This window comes from Piliocolobus tephrosceles, chromosome 2, assembly GCF_002776525.5.
Source record: "Piliocolobus tephrosceles isolate RC106 chromosome 2, ASM277652v3, whole genome shotgun sequence".
Taxonomy (NCBI): Eukaryota; Metazoa; Chordata; class Mammalia; order Primates; family Cercopithecidae; genus Piliocolobus; species Piliocolobus tephrosceles.
Window position 1 is genome coordinate 161554480 of NC_045435.1, and position 19685 is coordinate 161574164.

Below are 19685 nucleotides of genomic sequence, written 5' to 3' on the forward strand. Positions count from 1 at the left end.
TAGGGATGGCCTTGAATCTGTAAATTACCTTGGGCAGTATGGTCATTTTCACGATATTGATTCTTCCTATCCGTGAGCATGGAATGTTCTTCCATTTGTTCGTGTCTTCTTTTGTTTCGTTGAGCAGTGGTTTGTATTTCTCCTTGAAGAGGTCCTTCCCATCCCTTGTAAGTTGAATTCCTAGGTATTTTATTCTCTTTGAAGCAATTGTGAATGGGAGTTCACTCATGATTTGGCTCTGTCTGTTATTGGTGTGTAAGAATGCTTGTGATTTTGCACATTGATAGTGTATCCTGAGACTTTACTGAAGTTGCTTATCCATTTAAGGAGATTTTGGGCGGAGATGATGGGGTTTTCTAAATATACAATTACGTCATCTGCAAAGAGGGACAATTTGACTTCCTCTTTTCCTAATTGAATACCCTTTATTTCTTTCTCCTGCCGGATTGCCTTGGCCAGAACTTGCAACACCGTGTTGAATAGGAGTGGTGAGAGAGGGCATCCCTGTCTTGTGCCAGTTTTCAAAGGGAATGCTTCCAGTTTTTGCCCATTCAGTATGATATTGGCTGTGAGTTTGTCATAAATAGTTCTTATTATTTTGAGATATGTTCCATCAATACCTAGTTTATTGAGAGTTTTTAGCATGAAGGGCTGTTGAATTTTGTCAAAGGCCTTTTCTGCATCTATTGAGATAATCATGTGGTTTATGTCTTTGGTCCTGTTTGTATGCTGGATTACGTTTATTGATTTGCGTATGTTGAACCAGTTTTGCATCCCAGGGAGGAAGCCAACTTGATCTTGGTGGGTAAGTTTGTTGATGTGCTGCTGGATTCGGTTTGCCAGTGTTTTATTGAGGATTTTTGTATCTGTGTTCATCAGCGATATTGGTCTAAAATTCTCTTTTTTGTTGTGCCTCTGCCAGGCTTTGGTATCAGGATGACACTGGCCTCATAAAATGAGTTAGGGAGGATTCCCTCTTTTTCTATTGATTGGAGTAGTTTCAGAAGGAATGGTACCATCTCCTCCTTGTACCTCTGGTAGAATTCGGCTGTGAATCCATCTGGTCCTGGACTTTTTTTGGTTGGTAGGCTATTAATTATTGCCTCAATTTCAGAGCCTGCTATTGATCTATTCAGGGATTCAACTTCTTCCTGGTTTAGTCTTGGGAGGGTGTATGTGTCTAGGAATGTATCCATTTCTTCTAGATTTTCTAGTTTATTTGTGTAGAGGTGTTTATAGTATTCTCTGATGGTAGTTTGTATTTCTGTGGGATCAGTGGTGATATCCCCTTTATCATTTTTTATTGCATCTATTTGATTCTTCTCTGTTTTCTTCTTTGTTAGTCTTGCTAGCGGTCTATCAATTTTGTTGATCTTTTCAAAAAACCAACTCCTGGATTCATTAATTTTTTGAAGAATTTTTTGTGTCTCTATCTCCTTCAGTTCAGCTCTGATCTTAGTTGTTTCTTGCCTTCTGCTAGCTTTTGAATGTGTTTGCTCTTGCTTCTCTAGTTCTTTTAATTGTGATGTTAGGGTGTCGATTTTAGATCTTTCTTGCTTTCTCTTGTGGGATTTAGTGCTATAAATTTCCCTCTACACACTGCTTTAAATGTGTCCCAGAGATTCTGGTACGTGGGGTCTTTGTTCTCATTGGTTTCAAAGAACATCTTTATTTCTGCCTTCATTTTGTAATTTACCCAGTAGTCATTCAGGAGCAGGTTACTCAGTTTCCATGTAGTTGTGCGGTTTTGAGTGAGTTCCTAAATCCTGAGTTCTAATTTGATTGCATTGTGGTCTGAGTGACAGTTTGTTATAGTTTCTGTTCTTTTACATTTGCTGAGGAGTGCTTTACTTCCAATTATATGATCAATTTTGGAATAAGTGCGATGTGGTGCTGAGAAGTGTGTATATTCTGTTGATTTGGGGTGGAGAGTTCTGTCAATGTCTATTAGGTCTGCTTGGTACAGAGCTGAGTTCAAGTCCTGGATATCCTTGTTAACTTTCTGCCTCGTTTTTCTGTCTAATATTGACAGTGGTGTGTTAAACTCTCCCATGATTATTGTGTGAGAGTCTAAGTCTCTTTGTAGGTCTCTAAGGACTTGCTTTATGAATCTGGATGTTCCTGTATTGGGTGCATATACATTTAGGATAGTTAGCTCTTCTTGTTGAAATAATCCCTTTACCATTATGTAATGGCCTTCTTTGTCTCTTTTGATCTTTGTTGGTTTAAAGTCTGTTTTATCAGAGACTAGGATTGCAACCCCCTGCTTTTTTTTGTTTTCCATTTGCTTGGTAGATCTTCCTCCATCCCTTTATTTTGAGCCTATGTATGTCTCTGCATGTGAAATGGGTCTCATGGGTCTCCTGAATACAGCACACTGATAGGTCTTGACTCTGCATCCAATTTGCCAGTCTGTGTCTTTTAATTGGAGCATTTAGCCCATTTACATTTAAGGTTAATATTCTTATGTGTGAATTTGATCCTGTCATTAGGATATTAGCTGAATATTTTGCTCATTAGTTGGTGCAGTTTCTTCCTAGCACCGACGGTCTTTACAATTTGGCATGTTTTTGCAGTGGCTGGTGCCAGTTGTTCCTTTCCCTGTTTAGTGCTTTCTTCAGGAGCTCTTGTAGGCAGTCCTGGTGGTGACAAAATCTCTCAGCATTTGCTTGTCTGTAAAGGACTTTATTTCTTCTTCACTTGTGAAGCTTAGTTTGCTGGATATGAAATTCTGGGTTGAAAATTCTTTTCTTTAAGAATGTTGAATATTGGCCCCCACACTCTTCTGGCTTGCAGAGTTTCTGCCAAGAGATCTGCTGTTAGTCTGATGGGCTTCGCTTTGTGGTTAACCCGGCCTTTCTCTCTGGCTGCCCTTAACTTTTTTTCCTTTATTTCAACTTTGGTGAATCTGACAATTATGTGTCTTATAGTTGTTCTTCTCAAGGAGTATCTTTTTGGTGTTCTCTGTATTTCCTGAATTTGAATGTTGGCCTGTCTTGCTAGGTTGGGGAAGTTCTCCTGGAGACTATCCTGAAGAGTGTTTTTCAGCTTGGTTCCATTCTCCCCATCACTTTCAGGTGCACCAATCAGATGTACATTTGGTCTTTTCACATAGTTCCATATTTCTTGGAGGCTTTGTTCATTTCTTTTTTACTCTTTTTTCTCTAAACTTCTCTTCTCACTTCATTTCATTAATTTAATTTTCAATCAGTGATACCCTTTCTTCAACGTGATCGAATCAGCTACTGAAGCTTGTGCATTCTTCACGTAGTTCTCACGCCATGGTTTTCAGCTCCATCAGGTCATTTAAGATCTCTATGCTGTTTATTCTAATTAGCTATTCACCTAATTTTTTTTCAAGGTTTTTAGCATCTTTGTGCTGGGTTCAAACATCCTCCTTTAACTTGGAGACGTTTGTTATTACTGATCTTCTGAGGCCTACTTCTGTCAACTCGTCAAAGTCATTATCTGTCCAGATTTGTTCCATTGCTGGAGAGGAGCTCTGTTCCTTTGGAGCAGAAGAAGCGCTCTGATTTTTGGAATTTTCAGCTTTTCTGCTCTGGTTTCTCCCCATCTTTGTGGTTTTATCTACCTTTGGTCTTTGATGATGGTGACCTAGATATGGGGTTTTGGTGTGGATGTTCTTTATGTTTATTAGTTTTCCTTCTAACAGTCAGGACCCTCAGCTGCGGGTCTGTTGGAGTTTGCTGGAGGTCCACTCCAGACCCTGTTTGCCTGGATATCACCAGCAGAGGATGCAGAACAGCAAATGTTGCTGCCTGATCCTTCCTTTGGAAGCTTCATCTCAGAGGGGCACCCAGCTGTATGAGGTGTCAGTCGGCCCCTACTGGGAGGTGTCTCCCAGTTAGGCTAGTCAGGGGTCAGGGACCCAGTTGAGGAGGCAGTCTGTCCGTTCTCAGATCTCAAACTCCGTGCTGGGAGAATGACTGCTCTCTTCAAAGCTGTCAGACAAGGATGTTTAAGTCTGCAGAAGTTTCTGCTGCCTTTTGTTCAGCTATGCCCTGCCTGCAGAGGTGGAGTCTACAGAGGCTGTCAGGCCTTGTTGAGCTGCGGTGGGCTCCACCCAGTTTGAGCTTCCTGGCAGCTTTGTTTACCTACTCAAGCCTCAGCAATGGCAGACGCCCCTCCCCCAACCTCACTGCCACCTTGTAGTTTGATGTTGAACTGCTGTGCTGGCAGTGAGCAAGGCTCTGTGGGCGTGGGACCCTCCGAGCCAGGCGTGGGATATAATGCCCTGGTGTGACATTTCCTATGACCATTGGAAAAACACAGTATTAGGGTGGGAGTGTCCCAATTTTCCAGGTACTGTTTGTCACAGCTTCCCTTTGCTAGGAAAGGGAATTCCCCAACCCCTTGTGCTTCCCTGGTGAGACGATGCCCCGCCCTGCTTCAGCTCACACTCCGTGCGCTGCGCCCACTGTCCAAGAATCCCCAGTGAGATGAACACGGTACATCAGTTGGAAATGCAGAAATCACCTGTCTTTTGTGTTGCTCACCCTGGGAGGTGTAGACTGGAGCTCTTCCTATTCAGCCATCTTGGAACTGGCCTCTTTCTTTCTTTTTTTTTTTTTTTTTTTGAGACAGGATCTCACTGGGCTGTAGTGTAGTGGTGGGATCTTGGCTCACTGCAGCCTCTATCTCCCAGGCTCAAGCGATCCTCCTATCTCAGCCTCCCAAGTAGCTGGGACTACAGGTGAGTGCTACTACGTCTGGCTAATATTTTGTATTTTTTTTTGTAGAGACAAAGTTTCACCATGTTGCCCAGGCTGATCTTGAACTCCTGGGTTCAAGTGATCCACCTTCCTCAGCCTCCCAAAGTGTTGGGATTACAGGCATGAGCCACCACACCCAGCCCAGGAAAATTTTTCATTTACTTTGATTTGGTTTTTCATTTTATTGCCCTTAATTGAGTCTTCTCTATTTTATGTTGTCAAATTATTTTGTGATTTTAATTTTATTTTATTTATTTATTTTTTTGAGATGGAGTCTTGCACTATTACCCAGGCCGGAGTGCAATGGCACGATATTGGCTCACTGCAACCTCCACCTCCCGGGTTCAAACGATTCTCCTGCCTCCCGGGTAGCTGGGATTACATGCGCCAGACACCATGCCCAGCTACTTTGTATTTTTAATAGAGATGGGTTTTCACCATGTTGGCCAGGCTGGTCTCAAACTCCTGATCGTGATCTGCCTGCCTAGGCCTCCCAAAGTGCTAGGATTACAGGCGTGAGCCAGTGTGCCTGGCCCTTATTTTGTGATTTTTTTTTCTTTGAAATCGCATACTTTACTTTTTCAATGTCTCTACAGTAGAGATGGTTCATACCATTATTTTATATGCTATATCTGCGCTAAATTAAACCCACCTCAGCTTACTCCATGGTGTTTTAGAGGCGGCTGCCCACTACCAGGTCACTAGATGTGGCTTGGGCAGAGCTCTGGCTCTTGTAGCTGTTATAGTCACATGATGGACCTCCAAGTCAACAACACATCTGTCACAGTCCCCGTGAATCATTGCTATTCTGAATTTGCCTCAATAGCTTCATATTTTCACTGGTTACAGACTTGTGCTTCAGACATCCTATTCGTAACCACTGATCCATGTTCCAAGTTGAAAACATAATGTTAAAATTACTATACTGTAAAAGGGAAATTAAAAATAACTCAAAACCCAGAACTTCTGGTTTCTTCGTGTTTGAGAACAATTTGCTGTGGTGGAAAGTGGAAAAATGCCCAGTGATTTATAAACACAACATGTGATCGGGGGAACAATAGCAGGCAGCTGAAGAGATCTGGGAGGCCCGTGGCTTTTTATGTAGTAAAAGTGAAAATAAAACTGGTTTCTAAGTTGGCAAACTCCCTTTTCAGATCATTTCAGGGAATTGCTGAGAAAACATATGCCCTGCCCAGCCCAGCCCTAGCCTGTGGCTGACACATTGGTCAAATTTATTTTTGCTGCAGTTGCACGCTTGTTTGCTTTAGAAGGCGTCTGCTTTCTCCATAACCGAGAGAACGGAATTGTTCCACGTGTAGCTAGATGCACATACCACTTTATTGTCTAATCTTTGGAAAAGTGACATAAATCAACAGAGATCAGTGGGATTTTACTGATTCTACTTGCATATATAACATGAACCCTTCATATATTTATAGTATGAACCCTAGTTTGGAATTTGCTGAAAACACATTTTCTTTTTCTTTCTTTCTTTTTTTTTTTTTGAGATGGAGTCTTGCTCTGTCGCCCAGGCTGGAGTGCAGTGGCCGGATCTCAGCTCACTGCAAGCTCCGCCTCCCGGGTTTACGCCATTCTCCTGCGTCAGCCTCCCGAGTAGCTGGGACTACAGGTGCCTGCCACCTCGCCCGGCTAGTTCTTTGTATTTTTTAGTAAAGACGGGGTTTCACCGTGTTAGCCAGGATGGTCTTGATCTCCTGACCTGGTGATCCGCCCGTCTCAGCCTCCCAAAGTACTGGGATTACAGGCTTGAGCCACCGCGCCCGGCCTGAAAACACATTTTCAAAATTATAAAGATAATAATACTGTTGAAGCTCAAACAATACATAACTCTATAAATGGAAAATGTAAAATTCTTCTCTCTCCCTACACTCACTATCCTTACCTCTCCTACCACCCTCCCATTCCACTCCCTAGGATTAACAACTATTAACAACTTGCTATTTATTTTTCCAGATCTTTCTTTCTCTGTCTTTCTAATGGCACATATAAACACATGCAATATGTCATTTTTAACTTGAAATAAATATTGGATATTATTTTGCAACTTGTTTTTTTTTCACCCAGCAATATGTCTTGGACAGTTCTTTTTATTGTCTAATTTATATCAACGTACCATAATTTAATCATTACTGTATTCATTTACACTTATTTCCAAGTTTCCACTATTATAAAAAGAATTCCCCATTGAACATACGTTGTATATATGTCCTTGTGTACTTTTGTGCATGTCTTGTGGAGCAAAGTGAAATTGCTGGGTCAGTGGGCTTGTACATTTAAAAAGTGGATGAATGCTACCAGATTGTCTTCTAAAATTGTATTTATTTATGTCCCCATGAACGAAGAATGAGAACATCCTTCTACCCAAACTCTTGACATCTGTAGTTACCATCCATCTTTAAAATCTTCCCAGTCTGATAAAAGAAAATGATATTTTGTTATTTTAATTTGTCTGTTCATTCAGAAGGCTGAATATATTTTCATATGTTTATTAGTAGTGGTTCTCAACAGGGGATGATTTTATACCCAGGGGATATTTGGCAATGTCTGGAGACATTTTTTGATTGTTACAACTGGCTGGAGGGGCTGATGGTGGTGATGATGGGGATGGGGCTTTCAATAGTGCACAGACTCAGAAATCCTGGTTTATTAGCTATTTGTGTTTTTTCTGTGAATTGCTTGTTGATTTTTTTTGTTGGGAAGTCTTCATATTTTAGAGATGTTTTCCTTTGTTTATAGTATATATTACAAACATTTCCCCCATCTGATATTCTGTTTTTGGTGTGCTAGAGAATTTAAAATTTTTAAAGTAGACATATCTACTTGTCTTTTTCTTTTATACTCACGTTTGTTTTATTCTAATTATAAGAGCAATACATGGTTATAACAGAAAATTTGGAAAATGCAGAGAAGTATCAAGAATCATCAATATTTTTTCCTAGTTTTATTTCTTTCCCTCAACTTTATTGAGGTAAAATTCATGAATAAAATTTGTATATATTGAAGGTATACAACATGATGTTTAGATATACGTGTACACTGTGAAATTATTATACAACCACACCAATTACATACCTATCACCTTACATAGTTATCTTTTCTCATGTGTGTGATAAGAATATTTAAGGTTTATTCTCTTAGTAAATTTCAGTAATATAACACAGTATTACTAACTATAATTACCATGCTGTCCATTAGCTCTCCAGAACTTACTCATCCTGCATAGCTGAAACTTTGTACTCTTTGACCAACATCTCCCCATTTTCCATTCCCCACTAGCTTCTGGCAATGCCATTCAATTCTCTGCTTTGATGACTTTTTTTAGTTTCCACATATAAGTAAGATCATGCAGTATTTGTCTTTCTGTGTCTGGCTTATTTCAGTTATAATGTCCTCAAGACTCATCTATGTTGTTCCAAATGACAGAATATCCTTATATTTTAAGGTTGAATAATGCCCCATTGATAATCTGTCATGGAATTAAGAGTTAAAAAAACAAAAAATGTCTCCTTGTGAGTATTTACCACATTTTCTTCATTTGTTCATCCATTAATGGACGCCTGGGTTGCTTCGATATCTTGGCTATTGTGAAAAGTGTTCCAATGAGTACGGGAATATAGATAACTGTTCAAGAAACCGATTTCATTTCCTTTGAATACATACCCAGACTGGGATTGCTGAATCATATGGTAGTTCTATTTTTAATTTTTTGAGAAGTCTCTGTACTGCTTCTCATAATGGTTGTGCCAATTTACATTCCCACCAACAGAATGCAGGCTGTCCCTTTTCACCACATCCTTGCCAACATTTGTTATCTTTCATCTTTTTGATAATAGACTTTTTAACAGGTGTGAGGTAATATCACATTGTGGTTTTAACTTCCCTGATGATTAGCGGTGTTGAACATTTGTTCATATATCTATTGGCCATTTGCATGTATTCTTTGGAAAAATGTCTATTTGGGTTCTCTGCTCATTTTTTAAATCAGGTTATTTATTTATTTTGTTTCACTACCCAGTTGTAGGAGTTCCTCATATATTTGGGATATTAGCCCATTATCAGATGTATGGTTTGTAAATATTTTCTCCCATTCTGTAGGTTGTCTCTTCATTCTATTGATTATTTCTTTTGCTGTGCAGAAGCTTTTTAGTTTGAGGCAATCTTATTTGTTTATTTTTGCTTTTGTTGCCTGTGCATTTGGAGTCATATAAAAAAAAAAATCATTGCCAAGACCAATGTCAGGAAGCTTTCTGCTTATGTTTTCTTCTAGTAATTTTACAGTGTCAGGTCTTATTTTCAACTATCTAACTCATTTTAAGTGGATTTAAAAGATATCATGTGAGATAAGGGCCTACTTTCATTCTTCTCCATGTGGATATCCAGTTTTTCCAGCATGATTTATTGAAGAGACTATTCTTTCCCCAGTGTGTACTTTTGACATCTTTGTTGAAGATCAATTGTCCATAAGTGTATGGATTTATTTCTAGGTTCCCTATTCTGTTCCATTGGTCTATATGTCATTTTTAATGCCAGTATCATGTTTTGACTACTATAGCTTGTAGTATATTTTGAAATCAGGTAGAGTGATGCCTTCAGCTTTGTTCTTCTTGCTCAAGATTGCTTTGGCTATTTGGTGGTTCCATATGAATTTTAGAATTATATTTTCTCTTTCTGTGAAAAATGCCATTGGATTTTTGTTTTGAGACAGGTTCTCACTTTGTCACCCAGACTGGAGTACAATCATAGTTCACTGCAGCCTTGACCTCTCAGGCTCAAGTGATCCTCCTTTCTCAGCCTGCTGATTAGCTGGAACTATAGGTGCGTGCCACTAAGCCCAGCTAAGTTTTACTTTTTTTTTTTTTTTTTTTTTTGAGACACGAGTCTCATTATATTTTCCAGGCTGGTCTTGAATTGCTGACCTCAAGTGATCCTTTCACCATGGCCTCCCAAAGTGCTGGGATTACAGGTGTAAGCCATCACACATGGTCTGCCTTTGGAATTTTGATAGAGATTGCATTGAATCTGTAGATTGCTTTGGGTAGTACTGACCTGTAGTATTGACGTATTTATAATATTAATTCTTCCAGGCTATGAACATGGGATAGCTTTCCATTTATTTGTATAATTTTCAATCTCTTTTATCAATGTTTTATAGTTTTCAGCTTTGGTTAAATTTATTTCTAAGTGGTTTTTTTTGGGAAATACTATAAGTGGAATCGTTTTCTTGATTTCTTTTTTTGGGTAGTTCATTGTTAGGTATAGAAGTGCTACTGATTTTTGTTTTAGATTTTGTAAACTGAAGTTTTACTGAATTTGTTTCTTAGTTCTAACAGTTTTTTAATTGAAGTCTTCAGGTTTTTTAAAAAATATATAAGATCATGTAATCAGCAAACAGAGCTAGTTTCACTCCTTTTTCTATTAGGATGCATTTTATTTCTTTTTCTTGTTTGAAGAATGATGAGCATTCTCACCACTTCTAATCAATGTAGTACTGAAAGTCTTAGCCAGAACAATTAAACCAGAAAAAGAAATAAAATGTATCCAAATAGAAAAAGGAGTGAAATTACCTTTGTTTGCTGAGAACAAACCTGTACATTGTGCACATGTACCCTAGAACTTAAAGTATATGTATATATATAAAACAAAGAAGTGGTGGGAGTGGGCATCCTTGTCTTTTTCTTAATTTTAGAGGAAAAGTTTCTAGCTTTTCACATTGAGTATGATGTTAGCTGTGGGCATGTCATATATGGCCTTTATTGTGTTGAGGTACATTTCTTCTATACCTATTTTGTTGAGAATTTTTATCATGAATGGATGTTGAATTTTATCAGATGCTTTTTCGGCATCTAAGATCATCTTGTAATTTTTGTTCTTTATTTTGTTAATAAGGTGTATTACATTTAATGATTTATGTATGCTGAAGCACTTTTGCATCCCAGGGATAAATCCTACTTGCTGAATGATCCTTTTAATGCTCGGTTTGCTAGTATTTTGTTGAGGGTTTTTACATCTATGTTCATCAGGAATATTGGCCTGTAATTTTCTTTTCTTGTATCTTTGTCTGTTTTCAGTATCAGGGTAATGCTGACCTTGTAAAATGAGTTTGGAAATATTCCTCCTCTTTAATTTTTTGTAAGAGTTTGAGAAGAATTGGTATTAGTTCTTTAAATACTTGGTAGAATCCAGGAGTGCAGCCATCAGGTGCTGGGTTTTCTTTGATGGAAGACTTTTATTACTGATTCAGTCTCCTAATCTGTTATTGGTCTGTTCAGATTTTCTATTTCTTTCTGTATTAATTTTAGTAGATTATATGTTTCTAGGAATTTATCTGTATCTTCTGGGTTATCCAATTTTTTGATGTATAATTGTCCATATTAGTCTCTTATTATTCTTTATATTTCTGTGGTATTGGTAACGAGTCTTATCTTTCATTTCTGATTTTGTTTATTTGACTCTTCTCTATTTCTTTGTTAGTCTAGCTAAAGGTTTGTCCATTTTGTTTATCTTTTCAAAAAACTAACTTGTAATTTTGTTGACTTTTTGTATTTTTTTCTAATCTCTATTTTATTTATGCTCTGATCTTTGTTATTTCCTTTTTTAAAACTAAGTTTGAGCTTACTTTGTTCTTATTTTTCGAGTTCTTTAGTATGTAACATGAGGTTGCTTATTTGAGATCTTTCTCATTTTGTGATGTAGGCACTTATTGCTATAAACTTCTCTCTGAGGACTGCCTTTGTCGCATCCCATAAGTTTTGGTACATTGTGTTTCCATTTTTATCTCAAGATATTTTTAATTTTTCCTTTTGATTTCTTTGACCAATTGGTTGTTTGGGAGCATGCTGCTTAATTTCTACATGTTTGGGCATTTTCCAAGACTTCCTGTTATTGATTTCTAGTTTTATTCTATTGTGATCAGAAAAAATACTCAATCTTCTTAAATTTAAGACTTGTTTGTAGCCTAATACACGATCCATTCTAGAGAGTATTTTATGTGCACTTGGAAAGAATGTGTATTGTGCTGCTGTTGAATTGAATTTTTGTATATGTCTGTAAGGTCTATTTGGTCTGTAGTGTAGTTCAAGTTCAATGTTTTCTTTACTGATTTTTCTATCTGGATGATGTATTCATTGCTAAGAGTAGAGTATTGAAGTTCCCTATTATCGTTGTATTGCTGTTTATTTCTCCCTTCAATTCTGTTAATATTTGTTTTATATATTAAATGCTTCCATTTTGGGTGATATATATTTAGAATTGTTATATCCATTTGCTCAATTGACCCTTTTATTATTATGTAATTACCTTCTTGTCTTTGTGACAGTTTTTGACTTAAATTTTATTTTATCTGATATACATATAGCCACTTTTGCTCTCTTTTGGTTACCATTTGCATGGAATATCTTTTTCCATCCCTTTACTTTCAATCTATGTATGTCCTTAAAACTAAAGTGAGTCTCTTTTAGGCAGCAAGCATATAGTTGTATGATGGTTAATACTGAGTGTTTACATAGAACATCTTATTGTTATAAAAGTTTATTTTAAGCTGATAATAACTTAATTTCAACTATATAAGAAACTCTAACTTCTTCCCTCTTCACATTTTATGCTATTGATGTCATGATTTATATATTTTTGTATTGTATAGCCATTAACAAATTATTGTGCTATAATTGTTTTTTAATATTTTTGTCTTAATTTTTATGCCAGAATTAAAAGAGAGTTACCATCACAGTATTAGGGTATTTTGAATATGACTGTATTCTTACCTTTATAGTGAGTTTTATACTTTAATGTTTTTATGTTATTACTTAATGTCTTTTCATTTTAACTTGAAGAACTCCCCTTAGTGTTTCTTGTAAAGCAGGTGCAGTGGTGATGAACTTCCTTAGCTTGTTTGTCTGTCATGTGTAGTATTCTTGGTTGGCAGGTTGTTTTTTTCTTTCAGCACTTTGAATATATCATCCCACTGTCTTCCAGAGGGCAAGTTTCAGCCTTAGGGGGTTCTCTTGTATATGGTGAGTTGCTTTTCTTTTGCTGCTTTCAAAATTCTCTCTTTGTCAACTTGATTATAATATGTCTCAGTGAAGATCTCTTTAAGTTTAATCAATCTGGAGTTCTTTGAGCTTCATGGATCTGGATATTTATTTTCCTCTCCAGATTTGGGAAGTTTTCTGTTATTATTTCTTTAAATAAGCTTTCTTCCCTTTTTCTGGGACTCCCGTAATGTATATATTGATTTGCTTGATGTCTCATAATACCTGTAGGCTTTCTTCACTCTTTTCCTCTAACTGGGTCATTTCAAATGGCATGAATTCAAGCTTACTGATTGTTCTGTTTGATTGAGTCTGCTGTTGAGGCTCTCTATTAAATTTTTCAGTTTAGCCATTATGTTCTTTAGCTCCAGAAATTCTTTTTTATGGTTTCTCTTTGTTGAACTTCGCATTTTGTTCATGTGTTGTTTTCCTGATTCTATTTAGTTGTCAGTCCGTGTTCTCTTGTAGCTCACTGAGATTCTATAAGACAATTATTTTGAGTTGCTTACCAGACAGTTCATAGATAGCCACTTAAGGTTAAGTTACTGTTGTTGTATTTTGTTCTTTTGGTGGTGTCATGTTTCCCTGATTATTTGTGATCCTCATGGCCTTGCATTGGTATCTGCATATTTGAAAATACAGGCATCTCTTCTAGCCCTTATAGACTGGCTCCAGCAGGGAAGGCCCTTTCCCAGTCAGCTTATCAGAGAATCTGGGTGAGCCAGCTGTTGGGTCTGCAGGCAGGCTTGCTACTGGAGTCCTTGGGAAGTATGGGTTGGTACCTGGGTTGGTAGAGGAGAGCCTGTGGCTTGGGTTGTGTGCATGGGCCTGGTGCATGGGTCTTTGGGGTGGGCCTGGAGCCCAGGTTCACAGGGGTTGGCCTGGCACTGTGGCAGGCCTGTAGCCTGAGTCTGTGGAGGATGGCTTGGTGCTGGGAAGGGCCTGCCACCTGAGTACACAAGGATAGGTCTGGTCCTGCATCTGTAGGGGCTGGGCTGACCTGGCATCAGGGTCCACTGGGGTAGGCCTGCAACCTGTGTCTGTGTGCAGGCCTGGACTGGAATGGTCCTGGAGCATGAGCCTATGGGCATTGGCCTGTATCCTGGGTCCATGATAGTGGGCCTGGATCTTAGGCCCATGGAGATGAGGGTGAATCCTAGTTCTGTGTGGCCAGTGGGCCACTGGGAAAGGCCTGGAGCATGAGTCCATAGTTCTACTTTATTTTTTTCTCTAGGGCATCTTAGTTTTGCTCATAAAGTTTTTCTCATGTCCTACATTTTATTCTAGTATCTTCATAGTTTTATTTATTCCCATGTTTAATTCTTTAACTGGAGTTTATTTTTGTGTGGGTATGACAAAATTTTAAGAATCTTTAATGAAAAACCTTTCACTTTCAAATCTATCAGTAATATTGATGTTATAAAAAGATGAACCAGGTTTATCCAGTGGTGTCCTCTGAGTAAACTTTCAGGGGGACAAGTGAGGAACCAAAAGACACATTTAAATTTCCTAATAGTGCCTTGAAAGCTCTCCATAATCTGTCTCCAAACATTTTTTTCCAATTTCTTCCTAACCTTCCACCTCCTTCAGAAAGCTTCTTGAGATTTCTCAGCTTGCATGGATGCTTTTTAATCACTCAGAGCACTTTAATAAGTTATGCCTCCTGATGGCTTTGCTTTATTATTATTATTATTATTAGTAGTAGTAGTAGTAGTAGTAGTAGTAATAGTATATTTTAAGGAAGGTTTTTTATCTAATCAGCCAACCATCTTCTTGGAGGCAGTTTTTATGTGTCCCAATTCAATGTCCCTGTACACAATAGGTATTCAAAAGCATTTCTCTAGAATGAATTAGAATATGCTGCCATTTTCAGAGTCTGGGGTTAAGATACATGAGAAGATGGCAGAACATCTGTGTGTGTTGGGCAGGAATGGGGAACTGGGATCCCTTTGCTGCTCCTTTGATGGAAGGAGGGACTGGCAAGAGGGCAGGGAAGGAGCTATAGCCAGTTTTGTCACTGACTCTCAGTGTGGCTTTGGGAAATTTCTTCCCTATTGTAATTTCCTCCCCTGAAAAGCAGCTGGACTTTAGAGAGACAAATATAAACTCCATGAAAACAGGAACTATCTTTTTGCTTCACACGGTCTCCCCAGCCACTTGCATAGCATTTGATGCTAATCATTTGCAAGATGAATGAATGAATGGACAAATGAATGAATGAAAAGATAGGCATGTCCTTTATGCCTTCATGTCCTGTTCCATGCTCCTGACAGCCTTTATGAATCAATTAGGACCTTTTATCCTCTCAATCTCAATGTAGCTTTTTCTTAGAGTGACTACAACAAAAACTGGTAATCAATTGGTGTTGGTGCCAGGAACATAAGTTGATTACAGCTCTGTATTAGGAGTCCTTGAGTTCCCTAGAGGGAGTCCTGACAGAGCTTGTTTTGTGAGTTCTGGTCCCAAGCGGGTTCATGGCCTGCTCTCCTGAAGGACAGAGGTGTGGATCGAGCATACACTCCCAAGTGCCCCTGCAGGTGGATGCTGCACACCCTGCCAGGGCTCTGCTTTTTTTGTGGGCTTGGGTTTCTCATAAAATCAACTTGCTGTGAGGGGCCCCTGGGCCTGGGCTTTTTATAAGGAAATGAGAACAATTAATGGGCTTATCTGATGCAAAGTAATGCTAATGATTTATTAATTATCACAAGGCTTATCTTTCCACTTCTTATTAATCAAAGATGTCCTTTAATTCTGGGGCTCCACATGAGGGGAACAGACCTAGATGCAGCCTTGTGTGAGGGTGTGTGAACTGGAGCCAGGTGCCTCTAGCTTCCCTTGAACCTGTTCCAGCCTACTCCATCCTGGGGGGTATCCCCTTAGATTGTGTTCAAAGAGATGAAAGGGCAAGAGAAAAGGAGCACCAAATTGTGCTGAACACCTACTATGTGCCAGGCATTGTGCAGGGTACTTTATATTCATCATCATTTTCTACCTACAAAGGAGGGATTATTGTTTTCATTTTTTTTTTTTTTTTTTTTTTTTTTTAGATGAGGAAACTAAGGTCAAGAGATGTTAAGGAGGTTGCCCAAGTCACACAATTAGAAATGGAGCTTGGGTTTGCACCTGAGTATGTCTGACCCTAAGTGGATGCCTTTCAACTGGGAAGGCCTAAATTAGAACAAAATGAGTCTGGGGCAGCACCCCTGGGCACAGCTGAGATGAGGGTCCAGCTCTACAGTATGTGTTCTGGGACCACAAAAGGAGCGGGTCACAGTTCTTTCCTTGGGCCTCAAGGCTTTTGCTATCTCATGAGTGAGGCAAGATTCATACCCAGGAAACAGGTAGGGACCTCTGGGCATGTCTCAGTGCTGGTGGCAGTGCTTTATTGAGGTCAGGGATTTGTTGGGGTCTTACAGGTTCCATAGGGTGGGATAGATGGGACACTGTGGGGAGGGTGTTTAGGGAAGGGAAATGGCTTGACTAGGGAGGGTCAGAAATGACCATGGTTTATTGAGTAGGGTAGCAAAAGATTGTGTGCTGTTGGAGGAGGGACTTCTGGGGAGGCAACCATGACAGGGCATGAGGAGGGGCCATTACAGAACTGGACCTAGAAGCTAGTAGCTCCTGCCTTCATGACCCCTTTCTGATCCCAGCAAAACCACTGAGGTCATCTGGCTAATGGTCAAACAGTAACAGGAGAGAGAGAGAGAGAGAGAGAGAGAAAGCATGAGTGAATATGAGTGAGAGTTGATGTGTGTGAATGTGTATACTTGGAGTGTGTGTTCAGATGTGAGATTTGTATAAGCATTTGAATAACTCTGTGGGTGGAATGTTCTATGTGTATGTGTGAGAGAGTGAATCATTTGTGTGTGTGTGCATGAGTGTGCATTAGTGTGAATGTTTTGGTGTGAAATAGGTGTGTGTGATTGAGAGGGAGCTATGTGAGTGTGTGTGAGGGAATATATGTGGGTATGGTATTGTGTGTCTGTCGGTCTTTGCTCCTGTGCGAAGCTGTGTTTGTGTGTGTGATGTGGGGCTTTGGACAATCTGAATTCTTGCCCAATGTAGTAGAAGTGGCAAAAGGAGCTGTGGGTGGAGAGGAGGCTGAGAGGTCTCTGCTGGGACCCAAGGGAGAGGAGCTGAGAGCCTTGCCCTTTCAGGTGCTTAGCTGAGGTGCTGCTCAGACAGGGAGGCCTTCAGGTAAGCCCCCTATTCTGCCAACGAAGTGGGAACCCCTGCAGCCTTACCTTTTGAGTGACAGGTAAGGACCTTGGGGGGCCCCAGGGAAGGAAGAGAAACCAGACCAGGAGCTCAGAGCTCACAGCCATCATCTTTGGGCTGTGACCCAAGCCAGCCCCCACTCCTGGCCAGCCCCCAATGGCTCTGAGGCTGCCCCCCTCCTCACCTCCTGGGTGTGGTGCAAGTAACCATGTGGCCATTGTGGCAGAGGAGAGCTTCGTGGTGTTGGTGTGACCAAAGATCCACGGGGCCCCTGGTCAGGGAGGGCAGCCATGGAGCTACATGTTGGGTTATGTCCTCCATAGCCCACTTCATCCCACCTAGGCTGGCTGGGTAAAGGTCCTTGGTTCTTGAGGTCACCTCTGTCAGCACCTCTCTGTTCCACAGGGAGGTCAGCTGGCCCAGACACCCACATGGCTTTCTGCAACAACCAGCTATCCAAAACATTTCCTAGGACAATAATCCCTTTTTACTCAGCAGGGTGCTGAAATTATTCATGGAGGTTCATCTTGTAGACAAATAGAAGGTAGGGTAGGAGAGGCATTGGGAGCAGTGATCCTGAGCAGGCCCTGCCTTAGGCTCCATTGAGGCCTGGGTCTTCTCCAGCCCCTCCACTCAAGGGCACTCTGGGTATCATGATCTTTCCTATCCCACCTGTCCTCCCCACTGTCTGTGGGGCTGGTCCCCACATGTCCTGCACCCTGCCCTGAGCCAGCCTTATTGGCTTAGGATTTAGGTCTGCTGGCTTTGGGGGTTCCATGCCTGCAGCCGTCCCGAGCCCAGGGCAGGTGCCTCTCTCCTCCACGGCTGCCTGAAAGCCCTGGAAGGGTGGCTTCTGCACACTGCTCTGCTCTTCGCCTAGAGGCAGGGGGTGGGAGAGATGGGGTGGAGTGGGGGGTTTGGTAGGAAGGGCTGTTGCCCTGCCTGCATCCGGGTGGGCCTGGCTCTCTTCAAGCAGTTGGGCTCCAGCTGCAAACTCCCAAACACATACTTTGGGAGGTCAGCCTGGCCTGAGGCTAGGGCATTCCATTATTTTGGTGACATATCTTTGAACCTGCTGCAATTCCTACACCCCCAGCTCAAGTCCCGGTCTCAGCTGCAGAGCCGGGGCCTGATTCACCTCCCTACTTGCTTTCTAACTCTTCCTGGAGGAGTGCTCAGCCCTAGACTGGTTCCTGGGTAGAAACCTGGAAATGATGCAGGGAGACTGTGCCTGGAATCCCTCTATTATGGTCATTTGGCCCAAGCACTACCCTAGCTCTTCTTTTCAAATGCAAATTCCTTTGGGGGAGTAACGTGAGCTGCTTAATACCTGAGCATGGGAGATTTTTTCTGTATTTTCTTCCAATAGTAGGCTCATGAGGAAGATGAAAGAGCCCTGGAAAGGGAGAAAGTAGTGTTAGCCTGTTTCATGTTTTTAAAATTTATTTTATTTTATTTATTTATTTTTATTTTCATGATCTAGCCTTGTCCCTACTTCTGATTTCAAGAGCCCTATCTACAAAAAGTCCTTTCCAGATTCTCAGGTATTGAAAATGGCACCCAGACAGTGTGGCCAGAAAAAGGATACTGGGTAAGGATAGATAGGTCTGCTTTTTAACCTCTGCCTGGCTATTTTGCAGGGTGACAATCAACAAGTCTTTTAACCTTTCTGATCCCTGGTTCCTCAAGCTACTACATCACCATTACCAAGCCCCCTATTTTCTGTGCCTCCGGGTCCTCAGATGTCATCTGCCTGCACTCAGGGTCACAGGGCACTCTTGGCTTGTGGTTGGGAACCCTGCTGCCTGTGGGGCTGGAGGGAAGACCTGCTGCTTGATGCATGTGCAGATGTACTGATGTGGGAATGGTGGAGATTGCCAGCCCAGGGGATGCGCAAAGCTGAGGCTGGTTGGAGGAGCCTTTGTGGGTTCTGCTGGATAGATGCTCTCTACCCAGGGAGGTAGTTCCTTCCCCACCAAACTCACTATCTGTTGTATAATAAAAGAGTCAGAATTCTGGAAATGATTCACTATAGTGGAGATCATTGTTTTGTTCTTTTGAGCAAAGGGAACTCATTCATTAAACACTTGCTACCAGCTGGGTGCTTTACGTGCTTATTTCATCCTCATGACAAAACAAGTATTTGTGCTTTCAGGTCACAGGTGAGGAAACTGAGGCTCAGCGAGGTTAAATAACTTGCCTGGCATTATTCAAGAAGGAATTGGCTAGAGTAGGATTTGAACCAAGGTCTGTCTCAGTTCATTTCTCATTGTTTTTTTGGGACTATCTGCTATTTAGTCAGATGTTAACTCAGAGAGCTTCTCTCTTCTCTTGTGGTATCTTTGCCTTCTCCATCAGGGCTTTCTGAACACCCATTGCTGCACTTCCTGTCCCCCAGAACATTAGATCTCAGGCTTTCCTGGGGTCCTGTGGTCTGGGAGAAAGGGGTTGGTCACTCCTTCCTATAGAAGGAGTGGTACAGGATGTCATTACTGCCCAGAAGAGTTGAATTTGAGAAGAAAAATCTGAAGAAGGCAATGTTTAATCTAGAAGCAATATACTTTGTTGGTAAATTTTCAGGCAGCAGAGAAGATAGAAGAGATTGATTCTTACATACAGTCTTTCCAGACTCTCCGACGACACTGAAACATTCCACCTTCATGGAAATATAGTCTTTCCCTGA

The 19685-nt window shown here is 40.6% G+C and overlaps 1 protein-coding gene across 1 annotated transcript in view; it reads left to right on the forward strand.

Moving 5' to 3' along the window:
* The window catches only part of MRPS22 (mitochondrial ribosomal protein S22), a 325472-nt gene that overhangs the window by 148385 nt on the left and 157402 nt on the right, over nucleotides 1-19685 (forward strand). Inside the window, exon 2 of the mRNA XM_023187868.1 lies at nucleotides 12694-12763. Within this exon, the coding sequence (XP_023043636.1) occupies nucleotides 12761-12763 (3 nt within the window). The 5' untranslated portion in view covers nucleotides 12694-12760. The remainder of the gene's footprint in view (nucleotides 1-12693; nucleotides 12764-19685) is intronic.